At 44.3% G+C, this 19,613-nt stretch overlaps 2 protein-coding genes across 2 annotated transcripts; both read left to right on the top strand.

The window, feature by feature from the left end:
- Positions 1-147: 147 nt before the first annotated feature.
- Positions 148-3,722, top strand: PtA15_5A937 (uncharacterized protein; the record flags this gene model as incomplete). The annotated part of the gene is made up of 8 exons (XM_053169751.1): positions 148-349; positions 447-770; positions 851-1,246; positions 1,320-2,155; positions 2,225-2,416; positions 2,481-2,942; positions 3,022-3,256; positions 3,349-3,722. 8 exons carry the CDS (start codon positions 148-150, stop codon positions 3,720-3,722), a joined length of 3,021 nt encoding a protein of 1,006 aa, XP_053020917.1.
- Positions 3,723-4,519: 797 nt separating this feature from the next.
- On the top strand, positions 4,520-4,999 carry PtA15_5A936 (uncharacterized protein; the record flags this gene model as incomplete). Its single annotated transcript, XM_053169750.1, has 1 exon — positions 4,520-4,999. One exon carries the CDS (start codon positions 4,520-4,522, stop codon positions 4,997-4,999), a length of 480 nt encoding a protein of 159 aa, XP_053020916.1.
- Positions 5,000-19,613: the final 14,614 nt, after the last annotated feature.

Below are 19,613 nucleotides of genomic sequence, written 5' to 3'. Positions count from 1 at the left end.
GCTGCGGAGAGCGCCGCAGCGAGACGTCCAATACTCGGGCTCCTCCCCGGGGGTGGACCCACAAGCTGGTCGAGGGATGTCGGTGCCCAATAGACATTGGACAAAATTTGGTTTAGCTCTCAGCAAGCTCGAAGACTACTCATCTTGATGTCAACCTCACTCTACGCTCCATTCCGATCGCTTGGCCACGTGACGACCGATGTTCCATTTGTCATTCATTCTCATTCTACTAAGGATTCCGATGTCCTTGGACCAACCAAAGCACAGACCAACTCTCAGGTGATCTTAACGAGTGTCGGCTTAGGGTGGGCCCTTTGGAGCGCAGACAGCCTCAGACTGTTGTATGTTGGTGGGCCGAAATTCAGATAAATAGAAACTGCTGGTTAGAATTCCCAGCCAGGTGTTACTCGTCATACTTACTGCCTTGTCTTTTATTTATTTGTCAGGGCCTCTCACTCCTACGCCGATCACGTGGTTGAGTGTCCATTCCTCAGGATTAGTGCTGGCTTCAGCTGGAACCCAAATATACATATACAAGCGCACTCGTGTCGTCGGCATACTGAAAACTTCAGACCAAAAAACTCAATCTGATCACCCATCCGACGATTCCGATAGCGAAACTGACCTTGGACCTGAATCCTGGATAAACGGCTTCAAGAGAGGCGGCAGTCAAAACAGTGCGATCCAAGAATTCATCTCGTTTGGCAATCAAATCGTCGGTCTATCATCATGCGGGAAAACTCTCTGGGTTTGGAACCTTGACACCAAAGGTTGTCTTCCATGTCAATCCCTCTGGCTCATATGTCAAACAAGACCATCTGATCCCTTGAGTTTATTTTAACCCGCGTAGAACTCCACATTACCATCGAACTGCCCCCCACATTCGGCTTGGCTACCACCCTAGTCCACCCCTCGACCTACTTGAACCGAATCGTCGTAGCCTTTCAAGAGGGCCAGTTAGCAATTTACAACATTCAGACGGGTGCATTAATACATATCTTCCAACCAACTTTGTTCACCACTCCATCAAAAGCCCGATGCTCGAGTGCCAAGGTTCCGATCACTCGTATGGTTCAAGCCCCGGCCGTAGATATCATTGCCGTGGGATTTGCAGATGGCTGGTGTAGTTTGGTCGATGTCAAATTCGGAGAAGAAATTCTTGCAGTGAAGATGGGGCAGTCGGATGGGTCTAACCTCTCGACCAGCGGCGTTTTGGATTCTATCACCGGAATTACTTTTCGATCAGGTTAGACGCATACGCACAACCTCTTCTGCATCGAGTTTCTCTTAGACTAATCGCTTACGTACTTCTCTCACAGAATCGGATACTCAAGTAATGATCACCAGCTCATCGCAAGGCCACTTGGTCATATGGAATCTCAATGAGGGCGGCCGATTACTTCACATCATCCGGGAAGCGCACGACTCCGCTATATCCAACGTATACTTCTTATCTGGTCAGCCTGTAGTCGTCACGGCCAGCGGTGATAACAGCATCAAGATGTGGCTGTTCGAAACCCCGACCGGGCTTCCTCGTCTGCTCACCCACAGAAGTGGTCATCAACGCCCTCCTCATTTAATTCGTTATTACGGATCCAATGGAAAAACAATATTGAGCGCGGGACGAGACAAAACCCTCAGAGCGATCAGCATTGTTCGAGACTCGCGAAGCTTCGAGCTTAGTCAAGGCTCTCTGACCAAGCAAGCCTCCCAACTTGCCGTACCCGTGTCGTCATTGCGGCTGCCTCCTATCACCAACATGTCACACTCTATCTCAAGGTCCAAAGATTGGGACGATCTTTTGACGTGCCATGAAGGCTCTGCACAAGGACGGACCTGGTCAGTTCAGAACAAAAGGATCGGAAAGCACTCGTTCTCGCTGATCGAGAAGAAATCGTTCCAGTTAGACCCGCAAGAAGAGATCGCCAAATGCGTATGTGTATCGGCATGTGGAAACTACGGCCTGATGGCTACTCGAGGTAGCGGGAAAGTGGGAATGTGGAACATGCAAAGTGGCATGAAGCGGAGGGAATTTGTTTTACCCGGATCATCTGGCAAGGGCAAGCAAAGCGACATGATACTAAACGTCATTGGCATTGCAACAGATGCGCTAAACCAGCTAGTCATAGTAGCTACTCGATCAGGCCACCTCCACGTAAGACTGAGCTCTCGCTATCCCGTTTAAGCATCTGCAGCTTCTAAGTCCGTTCTGCATATTCTGTAGTTTTACGATTTCATTTCCGGCTCTATGCGACAAACTGTCACTTTACCAAGTGGTGCCACTAGCATACTGCTTCAAAGGGATACCGGCATGCTAGCAATTAACTGTAGCGACCATCGGATTCGGATATTAGATACCGATACTTTGGAAGTCATTCGTCAGTTGGAAGGCTTTACAAAACCAATATTGGATATGGTGTGTGATTTTTCTTTTTGTCCGAATCAGTATCTGTTGACTAATGCTCGATATTGATCGGAAGACAATGACGACCGACTCTCGCTGGTTGGTTGCTACTTCTGCGGATTCCGTCATTCGCACGTTTGATTTGCCAACAGGCGCGATGATCGATGCGTTCAGGACAAACAGTGTCGCAACTTCTGTCACCTTCTCTCCCAGTGGAGACTTCTTGGCATCTGCACACGAAGACAGCGTCGGTATCTTCCTGTGGGTCAACAGAGCCCAATTCTCTGGGTTTAGCTACAAGAGTCTACCGGAAAACTATGAAATCCCATTGCTCGATACACCAGTCATGGATGGCGTCGAGGACAAGCCGACTGAGGAGCTTGAAGCTTTGCTCGGACCAGAAGCCTGGGGCTCTGATCCGAGCGCAGATTCTCAAAATGAAATCATCAGCTCAAAGCCCCTTGAAGAAGGACTAATCACGCTATCCTGCATGCCCAAGTCGAAATGGCAAACATTACTGAACTTGGAAGTCATAAAGGTCAAACCGAACCACATGCTTGCCCCCACTCTTATCTGACAGGAGAATGACCGATTACTGAAATATTTGCGTTTTATAGGCTCGTAATAAACCCACAGAGCCGCCCAAAGCGCCTGAGAGAGCTCCCTTTTTCCTCCCCACTGTGGCAGGTACTGAACCAAGGTTCAATGTCGCAAGCAGCGTTCAGGAAAGCCTGAATAGTCTCGCGCCACCAGCCGACCAAAACAAGAAGCGCAAGCTGGACCTTGGTGATAGCATCAAGGTAGAAGTAGAATTCACAAAACGGCTGTCACAGTCTGAAGCTGATGGTGAATGTAAGTCACGCTTTGAATCATATTGCCGTCATCATACGTCAATAAAGCTCATCACTTTCGCATATACCTTGATCATATGGTACGTGATACAGATGAGGAGTTTTTCCAGTACCTTGGAAATCTCTCCCCCTCCGCTCTAGACCTTGAGATTCGTTCACTTTGCGATATTCAACACTTATTGTCACTGATGAAAGCATTGGAGATCCGCTTGAAAGAAGGAAAAGATTTCGAAATGGTCCAAGCGATCTTGCGCGTCTTCTTGAAAGTTCACGGCCCGAGGTTGGCAGGAAACGAGGAAGCATCGATCTTTGGATTACCCGATCAGAACGACGACCATCAAAAGTTTCTACCAGCAATCAATAACCTCTTAGTCGTGCAGGAAGAAGTTTGTGCTCAGCTAAATCGACTCGTGGACTATGGGATCGGCGTCAGCGCATTTGTTCGAGGATTGACAGGCGTTGTTTGATTGGGTTCAGGAGTGGATGGATAAAGCTTCTTTAATTTGTACAACTTCGGCGCATAGCCGTTCTTACTCACGATTCCCGTTTTTCTCTTGGCATATGATTTTCGGAACTGAAACAAACTCCCATTGTGTCTTCATTTTGAAGAATAGGATCCAGGGGACATTGTCAACTCCTTTTCCTGTAATCTCGCTGCCCTTGAACCATTCTAAGTGATATAGAAAAGAACCTCGTTGCGGCAATGCTTGCGAAGTGGCAAGGGAAGTCGCACCAAGCGCTTTCCTAAGAAACTGATCTGACAAGCCTGTTGAACCGTTGATGATTGCTTCTGCAGCCAGCTAGGTGTTTCTAGGGATGAGTCCTGACCCGGTATGCCGCGCTGTCACAGCCTAAGGCACCATATTTTCATGGCTTTGGTGGCACCCCGGCCTAAAGTTCTATGCACCCTTTTAAAATGATACCAACAAAGCTCATCATGCAAAAGCAGTGTCACTGCAATAGGGGGGTTCACAATTGTAATTTACAAAACTGGAGACATTTTAAGGTGTTTATGAACATTTTTTTAAAGAATTGATACATTAGGGGGGTTCACAATAGGATTTTAATAAAATTTTAAAGCTCATTTTAAGGCCTTGATGAACAATGTTTTGGAATTTTTTTAAGCTGTTCACATTTGGGTGTTCCTTGGCAATCAGAGCAACTTCTACATTTTCTGAAAATTGGTTCACAAAGTCCTTAAAATGGGCTCTAAAGTTTTATTAAAATCCTATTGTGAACCCCCCTATTAGGGGGCTCCCCAATCATGCCTTGCAAGTCCAATTGGCAGAAGCTCCTAGAGGGTGTCAAGACAGCACTCACCGCATGCCTTTGGAAGATGAAAATAGCAGAACAGAAATCCAGGGCTATCCAAACAAACCCAACACATCAGCTCAGCTTCAATCTTCTGATCACCGCAATCCTCCTGATGAAGAAACTGCTCTCGAGTGACCTCCTCCTCATCAATCTCAATCTTGCTCTAGTCTGCTTTCAGCTGAGGAAGTCGGCAATCACCCTTCATGCAATCATGGCCAAGAACAAGTTGAATGGTTGGAGCAAGCAAGTTTTGATAATGCTCAATTTGATAGATGAGGTATCTTTGGCCCAATACGCAGTCCCCAGGATCCGTCGGCCCCGAATTGCCACCATATCAAAAACTTACAAGGTCCTGATGGAAACAACTGAGGATGTATTCATGATATGCGTTTGTCATTTTCTGATACTGCTGAGCACGGGTTGTTGCTGATTATATTACTTGTAGGCACGGATGTCACAAAAGAGTTTTTTTCCCTTGCAGATGCAATCAAGAATCATTACATCTTTTACAATAACTCCAACAACCCTCAAGCACCGGTCAAAATGCAGCTTATAGTGGCCCTTGTCAGCGGTTGTACCCGCATAGGGAACTAGCTGGACAAGGTATTAGTAATTATATATGTATAATTACTACAGTGGTCTAAATACAACAGTAGATAGGATTAGAAAAGAATAAGAAATAAGAAATAAGAGATTTATATTTGCGTCTATAGCGCGTATAACGGTCTAGTCTTGGCGGACTGATTAAGCTGCTTATAGCTAGCCTCTCCTATAGAAATCTATAGGAGGTTAGATCTAAGATATTTATAAGATCTTTTGGTTTCTTTCTGGCTAAGATAGCACGGCAGGGTTATTACCAAAAAACCCAAGAGTAATTTTTTTTTATAGTATTGTTTGTTTTAAGGATATTTATTATGAGTAAGGAAGTAAGAAGTGGTCCGGAAAAAATATCTATATAAGAAGAGTATATATAGTATGATCTTTGATAAGAGTAAGGAATCTAAACTTACAGAGTAAGTTCCTGGTAGCAATATTTTTATTGAGTACAATTGCTTAACAAGTTCTAACGGATCTGAGAATGATCACAAGAAGTTCACATCAATAAACATCCTGTTCTGCTTGTTAATTGTATATTGAGGAAGATACTAGATAAAAGAGTCTTATACTAGAGTACTATAATTCAGTAGTCTAGTACAGAGTCGTTCTAAGTGAAAGAATTCAAGGAACTAAGAGTATTCATTTTTGTCAGACTAAGTAGTTATGTTTATGTACAATAGCTTTCTGATATGAAGAATAATAACTTGAGAAGAATAAAGTAAGGGAATGTACCTAAGAGCAGGAGCAGAGCCGCTCTCTACTTGAGATTAAGGATTGAGATTTAATTTAGAGGAAGTTTGCGCCGGCTGTCGACGACCTGTCATGAGTGACGTTTGTCGTTAGCTCATGCCATCTCTCTGATCTCTCCTGAATGTTCATTCAAGCCTTACTTTGACTGGTCTTTGAGACCTGAGTGATTTCACTCGGCGTCGGCCAATCAGCGAAGTAGCAACGCAACGCAGTCTACAAGAATAGACACGTTGCATCAGCTCCTTGCTCCTTGTTTTCGCTTTAGCCTTTTCCATTATTGGAACTCAAAACTCTTACCAATATTGCTTCCTGCTCTTTGAGTGGTATCAGCATTTTCGGTCTGCGTGTCTTCGACGGTTCTGTCTAGGATTGCGAAATAGAGCGTTAGCATCTATCTGATCATCTCATCTTGAGTCTCTGCAGCCGCTTACCTTTGGTGCTTGCTGAGATTCTCGTGATGAGAGATTGGGAGCCAGGATTTTCCGTAAGCCTAATCTTGCTGCTCACGTGCGTCGGACCTGCTGACATAAAAAGATGAATTCAGTTTCACGACACCCGCGGCGCTGATTTGGACTGCGGAAATGGTTCGCTTTTGCTTACCAGATTCCGCAGCTAATTTAGTTCCCGGCGTCTTCCTCAATTTATGAGTTAGGCGCCGTTCCCCTAAGCTGGTATTCTCACACTAAGTAGTAGGTACCTTTTGTTTACGAATTCTGGTCGGAAGTCAAGTAAAAAATTGATCTGTTTGTCTCTGGGGGAAGAAGAAATCCCTCCAACTCTTTTCAAAGAGATAACTGTTCTCTCTTCCGTGTCTTTGGTTATGATTGTATCATTGTACATGTCAAAGTTTTTCCTCATTACTTGTTTTTCTTTGTTTGTTAATTCTTGATTATTATTTCTACTATTTATGGTTGTTCTTACTTTAAGCATATATGCATTACTCTTACTTGCTGCTGCCTCTCCCGTGCTCCATAGCGCGGCTATAGCACATAACATATCATTACACATTCATTATCTCTGCGCTCAGCGCTCTCACTTCTCTGCGCCCACGCTTCTTATAAGATTGTATACTACATTAATGACAATAATAATTATATTTGCAACCCTCTTGGACATTCTAAATGTCTCAAGGGTTGACAGCCCTTGCCCAACTCGGCATGTATAGTAATGGTGGTACCCCCAATGTGCTTGCACAATCCTACAACATCAGCCGTGAGTTTCTTTGACAAGTTTGTTCCAGCCTCCAATTGATTGGAATCCTAATAATCACCCTTTTTTCTCAGCGGGATCTGTGGAGAATTACACAAATCAGTGTATATTTGTGATCATCAAAAGCTTGGAGGCTAAACACGTGTACTGGCCCCTGCACTTGGTGTTCAAAGTTGGTTTGCATAATTTTATGCATGCATAAATCGTAAAATCATAAAAATATTTTGGTGAGGAAATTTTGTATTACATAATCAAACAGTCATATCCCCTGCAAAATAGATTTTATGATTTTATGATTTATGCATGCATAAAATTACGGATGTACTTCGCGCACTGCGAAAAACTCGTCGCGCACTGCGAAAAACTTGTCGTGCACTGCAGGGGGCGTCCACTCGACGTCCCGGCCACAGTGCGCGGAAGCTCAAAACGCTTTGTGCACTGCAGAAAATAAACCATGAAATTCTCATTTTTTTTCTGCCAGCCGGCAGAGGGGATCTTTCTTGCCCCTCCTCCATTTTCTTGGGGTATTTGGACCCCCCAGCATGACATAAAAAAAGGATGATAAAAAAATACAAAAAATAAGCGGAGCGCCTACCCGGGTCACACCCCCCGGGGATTTTTAACCTGCTAAAAAGCCATGGATCGGGTACCCAGCCCCTCAAAAACAGAGTTCGAGGGGCAGAAGTACATACCCCATGACTTCGCCGTGCGGATGGCCGGCACAGGCTGGTCCCGGAGCGGAGTACATGCACACTCCCCCGATGACCGGCCAGCACGCACGTGGAGTGCAAATCACCGGTCATCGAGGGGATTACGTACTCCTCTCAATGACCGGAACGGTCCCGCTTATCGAGAGGAGTAAACACACCTCTCGATGACCGGAACAGTCCCGGTCATCGAGAGACTAAGCATTCCGCTCGATGACCGGAACAGTCCCGGTCATCGAGAGCAATTGATCCCCTCGATGAACGGAACGGACCCGGACATCAAGAGGAGGAACACTCTTGATGACCGGGTCTGTTCCAGTCGTCAAGGGGAGTGTTTACTCCTCTCAACGACTGGAACAGACCCGGTCACGGTCATCGAGAGGAGTAAACACTGCTCCTCTCGACGACTGGAACAGACCCGGTCACGGTCATTGAGAGGAGTAAACACTGCTCCTCTCAACGACTGAAACAGACCCGGTCATCGAGAGTGTTCCTCCTCTCGATGGCCGGGTCCGTTCCATTCATTGAGGGGATTAAGTGCTCCTCTCGATGACCGGAGCGAACCGTTCATCAATCCTCTCCTTGAACAGTTTGCTCCGGTCATTGAGGGAGTGTTTCTCTACTCGGTGACCGCAGCAGACTCGGTCATCAAGATGATTATTTTCTCGATGCCCGGGTTCGTTCCGGTCATTGAGTGGTGTATTTAATCCTCTCGATAACCGGGACCGTTCCGGTCATCAAGAGATGTGTTTACTCCTCTCGATAAGCGGGACCGTTCCGGTCATCGAGAGGAGTACCTAATCCCCTCGATGATCGGTGATTTGCACTCCACGTGCGTGCTGGCCGGTCATCGGGGGAGTGTGCATGTACTCCGCTCCGGGACCAGCCTGTGCCGGCCATCCGCATGGTGAAGTCATGGGGTATGTACTTCTGCCCCTCGAACTCTGTTTTTGAGGGGCTGGGTACCCGATCCATGGCTTTTTAGCAGGTTAAAAATCCCCGGGGGGTGTGACCCGGGGAGGCGCTCCGCTTATTTTTTGTATTTTTTTATCATCCTTTTTTTATGTCATGCTGGGGGGTCCAAATACCCCAAGAAAATGGAGGAGGGGCAAGAAAGATCCCCTCTGCCGGCTGGCAGAAAAAAAAATGAGAATTTCATGGTTTATTTTCTGCAGTGCACAAAGCGTTTTGAGCTTCCGCGCACTGTGGCCGGGACGTCGAGTGGACGCCCCCTGCAGTGCGCGACGAGTTTTTCGCAGTGCGCGAAGTACATCCGTAAAATTATGCAAACCAACTTTGAACACCATAACTCCAGGTTGGTTTGGAGTGAACAGCTCAGCACTCCAATCACTCCCCTCATGGCCAGTCTGCACCAACCATTGAAGGAGTCCATACATACAGGACCCTCCCAATGGCCGGTACAGACCAGGCATTGAGGGGACTCACCGCTCTTGATGACCAAGACGGACCAGTCACCAAGAGGATACAACCCTCTCAATGATCAGTCCAAACCGGTCATTGAGAGGACTCGGCACTCTTGATGACCAGGAAAGACCGGTCATGGAGAGTGCTGAGCCCTCTTGATGACCTGGACGGTACCAATGTGGTAACCCTGTTCCTGTTCATACCACCACTTCCATATGTCATGAACCCTTTCAAAATATCCCATTATTACTTCATATTCAGATTTTACACCCCATTTTACCCCTAGTCACCGACTCATTTCACCTAGGATTTCCAAATGGATCAGCAGTTATTGGCATTCATAGTTTTGGCAGGTATTTTCTTCATACATATCCTTAGCATTATTAAATACATCATTCATTAGTATCATAGCTACATAGTATTGCAGATTTTACATAGCTTCATTACACATTTTCCCCTTCATATGATATCAGAAGTACATTCATTCATAGTTCTTGTAGCTATTACCAAATGCTCATCTTCATCATGTACATTTCTTGGAACTTATATCTGTTACTTCTGATCGTCATTATTTCATCTTCTAAATAGTAAAATTTCATATACACTCCTTGGTCATTGTACCTTCATCATTACTGCTCATCTTCAGATATTGTTACTTTACCCCCCTGTAGTACTTCTCACATATATGAACACCCCTCTAGATGTTGTATCCCCATCATGCACTTTCTACTACATCCCCTCTGTAGCACCTTTTTCACATCACATTTTTATGCACCTTCTACTACATCCCCTCTGTAGCACCCTCTTACATCACACTTAGATACACTTTCATCCACTAGAAATATATCTCCCAGCATATATCTCTTGAACTTTTACCACAGAGCCTTGACCCATCTCACAGTGTCTCAAGGGCCTCTGCCTTTTACTCCTCTCATCTCTCACTTCTCATCTCTCACTCAGTAGGATTAACACCAGGAAAAAAAAGTAGTCACTTGATGGCAAGTGACATGACGCAGCTTTTTTTTCAGCTCCAACACTACTCCAATGCTGCTCCTCTCCACCAGCACATCTAGGGCTCACATGACATGTGTCAGGATCAAAGCACTCAATGTGAAAAAACCAGATTATGCTCAGCTTTGGCCCTGGCCCAGCTGATGCTCAGCTTTTACCCTGGCTCAGCTGATGCTCAGTTTTTTCCCTGGCTCAGCTGATGCTCAGCTTTGGAACCAGCCACCTGATGCTCATCTTTGGCCCTGGCACAGCTGATGCTCAACCTTGGCCATGGCTCAGCTGATGCTCAGCTTTGGCCCTAGCCTAGCTAATTTTCAGCTCTGGTCCTGTCCAAGCTGATTCCCATATTTTTCCCTGGCCTGGCTCAGCTGATACTCAGCAAGCTGGGCAGCAGCTGGCCAGCTTTCCCAGGAATGGGTCAAAGCTGAGCATCAGCTGGGACAGGACTAGGAACAGGCTGAGCAAGGACTGGTAAAAAGCTGAGCATCAGCTGTGCAAGTACTAGTACAAAGCTGAGCATCACCTGGGCAAGGACTGGTCAAAAGGCTTTATTCCAATTCTGAGAGCAAGCTGTGTGAAAAATCTGAGTATGAGCTGGGCAAAAAAGCTGAGTATGAGATGGGCAAAAAAGCTGAGTATGAGCTGGGTACCAAAGCTGAGTATCAGCTGGATAGAACTGAGGATCATTTGAGCTCATCAAAAACTGAATAGGACCTCCTTGGTAAATTTTGGAAGGTGAGGAGATTGTTGGGAGATTGAGGTAGATAGTGGATAGATATTGAATAGATGGTGGGTAGCTGGCTGGAGCTGGTGTGATGTCACTTGTCATCAACTGACTATTTTATTTTCCTGGTGATATTGATACACACCTCAAACTCATCAGTGTTAAAGCCATCTAAGTCAAAGATATATAAGTCACACCTTTTCTTTTTCTTAGTGTAACCCTCTCTCCATCAGCATTAGTCAAGAGGGCAGCCTCACCAGCACCTGTAGCTTCTTCTACATTATCAGTAGTGTAGTTGAATATTTCCCCTCACAGCTCTTTCCTGATCTTTTAGGAGTTCCACACCAGTCATCAAGAGGAATCAACCCTCTCAATGGCAAGTATAGGACCGGTCTGTACCGGCATTAAGAGGGTTAATTCCTCTCAATGATTGACAGTAGAGATGGCATATGACACCTGGGTACCTGTGGCGGGTGCAGGTACCCCCCTGTTTTTTTACCAATTCCTTGCACCTGCACCTGCACCCAGAACCTGGGTGAAGACAGGGAGGTACCCGGGCTTACCAGCAGTAGATTTGACAAGTCTCATGTCTGTACTCATTTCTGAAGTGCCCGGGTTCCAGGCACAGGTACCCCGGCTTACCAGCAGTACATTTGGTACCAATATATCATGTTTATAAGCATTTCTTGTTCATTAAACAAATAAAAAACTTATTTTACTCAATAATTCTACTGTTAATTATTTGATATCCTTCTCCTTTATTTTTTTATTTATTTTTTTCTTGTTTCCATCAAGGCAAAACTCTGCTTTTGATTAGACTGTTCTTTGAGTGAAACACCAAGGCCATCCCTGTAGTGACAGATGAAGCGCTGAGTTGGCCTTTGGTTGGACACATAGTACCTTCCAAATCTAAAAAATCTTTCCACGTCCACAGTATTTGATATTGTAGATTGATTAGCAGTTTAACTTAGTTCATACAAAATTACAGGTGAGAACCAAGAAATTAAAAATCTGACCTGGACAGCTGAGCATGTCAAGTGCCATTTGAATGAGACCACTGTAAGAACTTCCACATCACCCTTGTGCAATCCACCATTTAAGGGGGTTGACTGGGAGTCCTCCCAAATCCAGATGAAAACCCCCAGCAAGCCACATGCTTAGTGGGTCAGTTGAGACCCGCCCCAATTGCGCTTCAGACGCACCACTCAGCATTGCAAGCACACCCTTCTGAGGCTGTTGTGCAGTGTGGAACAGTTAAGCTTGAATGAAAAAGTAGGCACCAGGGGAGATCTGTTCCCACTCTCCAGGGAGTGCCACACATGAATTGTTTTCTATAACTGTGCTGGCAGCCTTTGGTGAAAATAGTGTTAGGAAACAATGATCAATTCCAGAAATCATTTGGAACTGATCTGGAACTCATCTAACACTCATGTGGAAATTGGTTGGAACTGATCAACTGGAAATCAACTGGAACTCAGTTGGAACTGTAAAGATGCAATTTCTGCAATCAAAGTATAAGTTAATTTCAAATTTTTGGCAATTTATATCATTTATTGGGTTTCAGAAAAGATTAATCTGTTTACACTAGAGTATTATATGATACATGATTCCAAAATGACTCTGACATCTTTAAATCAAAATTAAACACAACTTTTGTTCACTCCTAATTTCAAATTTAATAATTGAAAATAAATTGGCATGGGCTTATAGATACACCCCCATAAAATAATTTGTGCACCCCTCACACCAGCATGCACACCTCATTTTGTTGTGTGAACTCCATGTATTCCTGAGTAAAGGTATTCATGGCTTTGAGCTGTGAATGCCTTTGTGTGCCTTCATTTGAGGAGTGTGACGTTTGTAACCCCTTGTTGACCAGATCAGGCATCTGGGATGGGGCTTACATGTTTTTGTCTGTCCCTTCCATCTGTCTAACATAGTCTACAGACACGCAGGCTCAAGGCAACTGTACACTTGAGGATTGGGATGTACTTATGTGATAAGTACACCGCTGTGGCATTCATCTGAGCTCAGGCTCTCATTCAATTAGTGTAGAGCGAGTAAAAGAAATAGTGTGGACAGGGGGAATCAAACCCACATCTCCCCGATGCATGCTGGGTTGCTCTACCGTTGAGCTATATCCACAGGTGTGAGGTGTACCAACATATACTACCTCTACACACCCCCTGTACACCTACACCGGTGACAGAGCCCACTAATCCTCCCAGAGGCTCATCCCAGGTACGCAGCTGCCTATAGCACTGGGCTCATAACCTGTAGAGCGAGTAAAAGGAATAGTGCGGACAGGGGGAATTGAACCCGCATCTCCCCGATGCATGCTGGGTTGCTCTACCGTTGAGCTATATCCACAGGTGTGATGTGTACCAACATATACTACCTCTACAATCAGACTGTACAGTCTCTCCAGCTGAGAGGATTAAATATGAAGCTTGAGATGGTGCAAGTATATGTAAATGGGTGGGAGTATTCCTACCAAGTGTCAAGACTTAATTTTCTGGATGACTTGGGAATATCTTCTATCCTCAAGACTGTGCAGTATCAATGACAGAGAGGAGTCCCTCTGGTCCTCAATAATTTTCAGCCTTAATTTCCAGAAGGAACACTCCCTGTAAGCCCCCTCCTTTGGGGTCTCACAAAGCTGTCACAATTATCATTGTTAGATTACATAATCCACCGGTACTTAGTTTCAGCCTGTTCCTTCCCTAGCTCAGCAGAGATCCCTGTAGACTGACACATTTCTCTGAGCTAGGTAAGCCATTCACCCCTTTCACTTTATCCACTCTTTTTCTCTTCTCACCAATTGTATAGAAGAGAGATCCCTGTAGACTGACACATCTCTCTGAGCTAGCTCCCGCTCATCTTGAAATACAGTCCTTGGTCATAGAATCCGTGCCTTTGCGCCCCTCTTGAGCCACTTCATCAGTGAAGGAGATTCCACTCCTTACACTCCCGGCCCTCAAGAAGGTACATTCTTGATGGCAAAGAGGATTCCTCCCAGAGGTCAAGACTGTATTGTCTGAATGACTGAGAGGAATCCTCTCAGCCATTAAGACTGTGCAGTCTTGAAGGCCAAGAGGAATACCTCCGCTTGTCAAGACTGTGCATCTTGGTCTCTGGAAGGAATCCTCCCAGCTGTTGCTGTATAGTCTCAATGACTGAGAGTATTCCTCTCAGCCGTTGGGGCTATTCCGTCTTGATGAACAGAAGAAATCCCTCCAGCCGTTGAGAAGGTGAGGTTTTGATGGCTGAGAGGATTTGTCTCAGCTGTTTAGACTGTGCATTCTTGGTGAATGATAGGATTCCTCTCAGTCATTTATACAATAAAGTCTTGACCACTGGGAGGAATCAATCTTCTTGGCCATTGATACTGTACCGTCTCTGGGACCAGGATGAATTCACACCGGAAAAGAAGGAACCACTTAATGATTGAATCTACCAGTTCAATCATTGCCCATACGCTGGCATGTACCTTCCGGCCAGCAGATAGTGGGTACCCATGACAGATTTGTAACTTTTTTTGCCCAGCTCCAGCGGGTATCCATTTGCCAACTGTACGCTGGTACTACCATGGACGCGGGTACATCTGGGTGACAAGCAGGTGCGGGTTCGGATTCTGGGATTCTGGGTAAAATCTAACGGATACCAGGTATTCAAAGTTTGAACCCATGCCCACACCTTCCCCCGGATTCCTTCTGGTTGTCAAGGTTGTGCAACTCCAGCCAACCTTGGCGACCAGAAGGGAACCCTTTTGGTTTCAGAGGATGTATAGACTCTGCAAACAGAAGGGTTTCTTCTGGTCGCCAAGTTTGTATCCCCTCTGCGACCAGAGGGGATTCCTTCTGTTTGCCGTCCGCACCCGCACTTCCACGGGTACTAGGGAACAGCTCTACCTCCCACAATATCACTACACTCCATCCAAATTTTTAACCATGTGTAATAGAAAAAAATTAAAAATAACTGGCAGCTTTTTGGTGTGTGCCCTGAAAATAAATACAAAAACAGTTTCAGAGAAACCTACTGGGTATGAGTTTCCAAAGAGGCCAAAAATCATGATAATTAAAATATGAGGATCAAGTAAAAATTATCATTAAATTGGCCTGGTTTTCACCATAGGTATGGCATAAATTTTACACAGACATTGCACAACACATTTGATATGATTTCAGTTGTTATAAACTTACTTTGTGGCAGACATGAAATTGCCTTCCAACCAGCATCTAACTGAGATACAACCAAATCTATGACTGAGTTCAGAGATGGCTCTTGCACACAAGTGCCAAGGAAACTCCCATAGTGATATGTATAATTGTTGATCCATGAATATTTTGGTCCACAACTCAGAGAAAAAAAAAGAAGGAGAATTTTCCTTTCCTTTTCTTGGTATTCATCAATCCGCATCCCCCCTCCTTACTCCCACATTTTTTCAACAATTCCCCAAGTAATTGGCAATTCTCTGAAATTTTGATTGATTTTTATCTTCACTGCAAATATGATTGTATCAGATTCTTAAACCTGGCATTACATCAGATGAAAAAATCTGATATTATATCTGACAAAACTGGTATTGTATCTATCACAACTGCTATTATATCAACCTAAGATGATATTATATCTATCATGATGGATATTGCATAGGCTCAACCTATTCAATATCAACATTACTGACTTTATATCAGATTTTTCCGTATGATGTTATGTCCTTGGGCCAAAAAGTTGTATCAGATGTAGAAATCTGATATAAAGTCAGTGATGATGATATTAAATAGGTGGGGAATATGCAATATCTTTTATGATAGATACAATATCATTTTAGGTAGAAATAATATCATCTGTGGTAGATACAACAACAGTTTTTTCTGATATAATATCAGATTTTTTCATCTGATGTAATGTCAGATGTGGGAATTGGACACAATCATGCTGGCAGTGCTTTCCTGCCAGTTGTTGTGTAAGAGTTATTTTTGTTTTCTCTTTCTAATCAGCCACCCAAGACCCTGTGAGCCCAAAACTGGAGCCCCAACAGGCCATCTTGGCCCTCAAAAACAGTGAAATAGGACACAAAATATTTCAGTGTACCCACTGTATTTTCATCATTTTTGTACTTATGGTTATTCTTATTGAGGTATGGTTGACAATAATGTGTGTATTCCACGTAGTTCCAATCTTCCTCATGGGTTTGTCCTGGGAGGAGATGTACTAGGCGTGCTGCGGCAAGTCCAGGAGATGCATGTGACAGCAATGTTAAACCAATTCTGACTGGAATACAGTAGGACCCCGGCAAGCCCAACCAGAGGATACTCATGAAAAGTTAGGTGACTCAAAACCCACTTTGGCTCGCGACTACACATGGGGTTTAGATGATTTTGACATCAGGAAATGTGCACGTTTACATCATGCACAGGTTTTTGTAGTAGACAGCTTGCACCAGAGATCTTTGAGAATCAAAAAACTCATTTTCAAATTTTAAGGTTTGGCTGTAATTTACATTATGTACTAAACTCTGGCTGGGCTTGCCAGGGTCCTCATACGGTAATATTGCGGAGAAAAGGAGTGCATATTTTCTTACTTACTAAGCTACTACTTTTGGAGCTTACTTGCAGAGAGCAGAGACTCTCACTTACACAGATTATTGCACTAGATCTGGCTCCCTGCGGAGCACTGAAGATTAGTGGAACATAGCAGCATTAGAGTACATAGTCAATGATAACCATACAGCCTGGCATCAATCTAGAAGAGCAGCTTTGCTTAGGACTTCCAACCTTTATTTATAGGGAGTTGAAAAATCGACTCCCACAAATTAATTTATCAACTCCCAAAATGTGTTTACGTTGTGGGGACCGTCTCACGACGTCCACCCCGGGTCCGTGGGACCAAATTTTGACGCGCGCGGATTTTGGGAGTTGGAAAATTAATTCCGCTACCCGGAATGGGAGTTGGAATTTTAATTTCACAAAAAATGCCCAAAAATAACAAAAAATTTATGCCTCCTCACTGGGGCGCCCAAAGCCCCCCAAAATTTTACAGCAGTCAGAAAGTGCTCTTAAGAGAACATGGTGAGCTGCACGGCAGTAGCACACCCCAGGAAATGGGTGTGCTACTGTGGCTCTAATTTTGGGGATTTCCTACTAAGGAATTCCGCCAAAGCATTAGCTATGGTGCCCCAAAGCCCCCCAAAATTTTACAGTGGGCAGGAATACCGCTGGAAAGCACCTTGTGAGCTTCTTGGAAGTAGCACACCCCAGGCAAGTCACGTGGAACTGGGGGCTAATTTGGCAGATTTCCTACCAAGGAAATCCGCCAGAACCAGCTATGCCCAAAAGCCCCCCAAAGTTTTACAGTGGGTAGAAATACCGCTGAAAATCACCTTGTGAGCTTCTTGGAAGTATCACACCCCAGGCAAGTCATGTGCAACTGGGGGCCTAATTTGGCGGATTTCCTACTAAGGATATCCGCCAGAACCAGCTACTGTGCTGCAAAGTGCACCAAATTTTTGATCATCAAGTTAAATCATCTGTACTAAAACGTCTAGCTGCAAGGCGGTAACCCACCAACAGGAATAATTTTGAGTCAGCTGGGGCTTTTGGTCATATCTATGACTAATTGCCTCCGCCATAGTTATTAGTCCCTCCGCCACAGTTATTGGTCCCTCTGTGTCAGCCTTAGAGATACAACAAGTATCCTAAAGTCTGCAAAAACTGGTAAACCATTTACAAATCCTGAAATATTATTGAATATTCAGAATCCTCGTGATAAATTAAGGGGGGTCACCCACTCAAAGTAACCCCTCATTCCTACTCCTTCATACATTTTTTCATACATGTACATATAGCCATAAAGCGCTCCAAAGAGCAGGAAAACTACATAAAAAATCTTTACATAAATTAAAATACATAAGATTATATTAATTAGTAAAATACCTTTCCCCCGTGAAACAGGAACCACGGGTGAGAGTAACACTTAGTACAAATTGATATTACACTTCATATTAAGCTATTTCACATGACAATTGGTTATACAAATGTCAAGTGTGGGAGTAAGGGAAGTTGTGTAATATTGTACAATTAAAATACCCATAACCAAGGCAGATTTCACGTCTACTCTTGGCATTTACCCATAGCCAAAACCAATGGGAATATTTCAGCGCCCTCAAAGACCTCTCCAGTATTTAAGGAGGTAACTGATCCACTGTAATTGTCCCCTCAGACATTTCACCACCCATTAACCTGTAAGTTAACTCGTGAAAATTCTCCTCTGGCTTATTAAAGCCACCACTTCTTTTATTTCTGCCCTTTTGGCACGAAACCTACTAGATCTTAACTCTAAAAATTGCCAATATCCCTTATAAGCATTTATTACAGTTAAATCTTTATAAATAGTTGCTGTAAGACTCCCGCCTCTGACGCGCAGCCAATCAGTTTAAGCGCTTACCAGCTATTTCTAATTCTAAACCTTATATATCCCTGTTCTTAATAAGTAAACCTTATTAATTACAAATATCCTCCTCTTATATAAGAGTGTATAAACCCTTGTAGTGGCTAAATACCACGTAACAAGTTTGGCACATTATTGCCAGTGTTTTATTTCAGTACAGTTATAGTACTAGGGCAAAAACCCTTATTTCTGACGGGTTTTTACCCTAAGTTTCATAAACATAGCTGACAATTGGGGGCCTCATCGTGTCTTTTACCTAGAGTACCTGTCACGGAAAAAACTGACCTTAAATTGATTTTTTGCTCATTTTTTTCCGCTAGAATTAGCAATTATCCAAAGTTTTTACCGCAAACAGACCAGTTTCTTTACATAAAAAACAATAAAACCCAATAAAAAGTACAAGTTTTTCTCTTTAATTCCGACATAGCGCGAGAACAAAAGTATAGTAAAAACCAGAAAACAATACATATCCAAGTTTATTAAAGACACAGTTTTGCCAAAATTAAAAAAATCAAGATCAAGGGTTCCCCCTGTAAAAACACAAAATCAAAATCAAAAAATCAAGGGTTTGCCCAAGTTACAAAAGGGTAAAAAAAAGACCACAAATTCACCTCCCAATAAACATACATACAAAAATAAGCTGATCTAATACAAAAATAACAAAAGTGATCACATGCAAACCTCAACCAGCCTTCCAAGATCAGCAAAGCTGTGCCCACAGGCGCAACACCCAGCCCGTGCCAAGTGCACGGGTCAAAAGTGATGGACATGAAGGCCCCTGGCCCGCAGCAAAGGCTGTGACCAGTGGGGGGCCCACTCTTTAGCCCCTCAGACTGTGCAAGTGCAACAGCGGAGGGGGTGAGGGCGAACCGTCCGCTGGAATTACAGCGGCAGAGGACGCCCTGGGGATTATCCAAACACACAAGAGCACCCCCTCTTATATGCATGCTCCACCAGCAAGCTTGCCTCAACTCCCCTCGACTCCGCCCTGCATGCCTCATATCTTTGGCAACAATGCCACCGCCACGCTGATGTATGTATGTCTGACCTGCGCGGCACCGACTACAACTCAACAGCCTTTGATCACCTGGAGGCTGGGCCCACGCAACCATCGTATCTCGCCTCAAGTTCTTTCTCCTAGGAAGGTTTGATACAAGGTCATCGAGGTG

Source organism: Puccinia triticina, chromosome 5A, assembly GCF_026914185.1.
Source record: "Puccinia triticina chromosome 5A, complete sequence".
Classification (NCBI taxonomy): Eukaryota; Fungi; Basidiomycota; class Pucciniomycetes; order Pucciniales; family Pucciniaceae; genus Puccinia; species Puccinia triticina.
The sequence above is the reverse complement of the archived record's forward strand: the minus strand, read 5'-3'. Positions and strand labels throughout refer to the sequence as shown.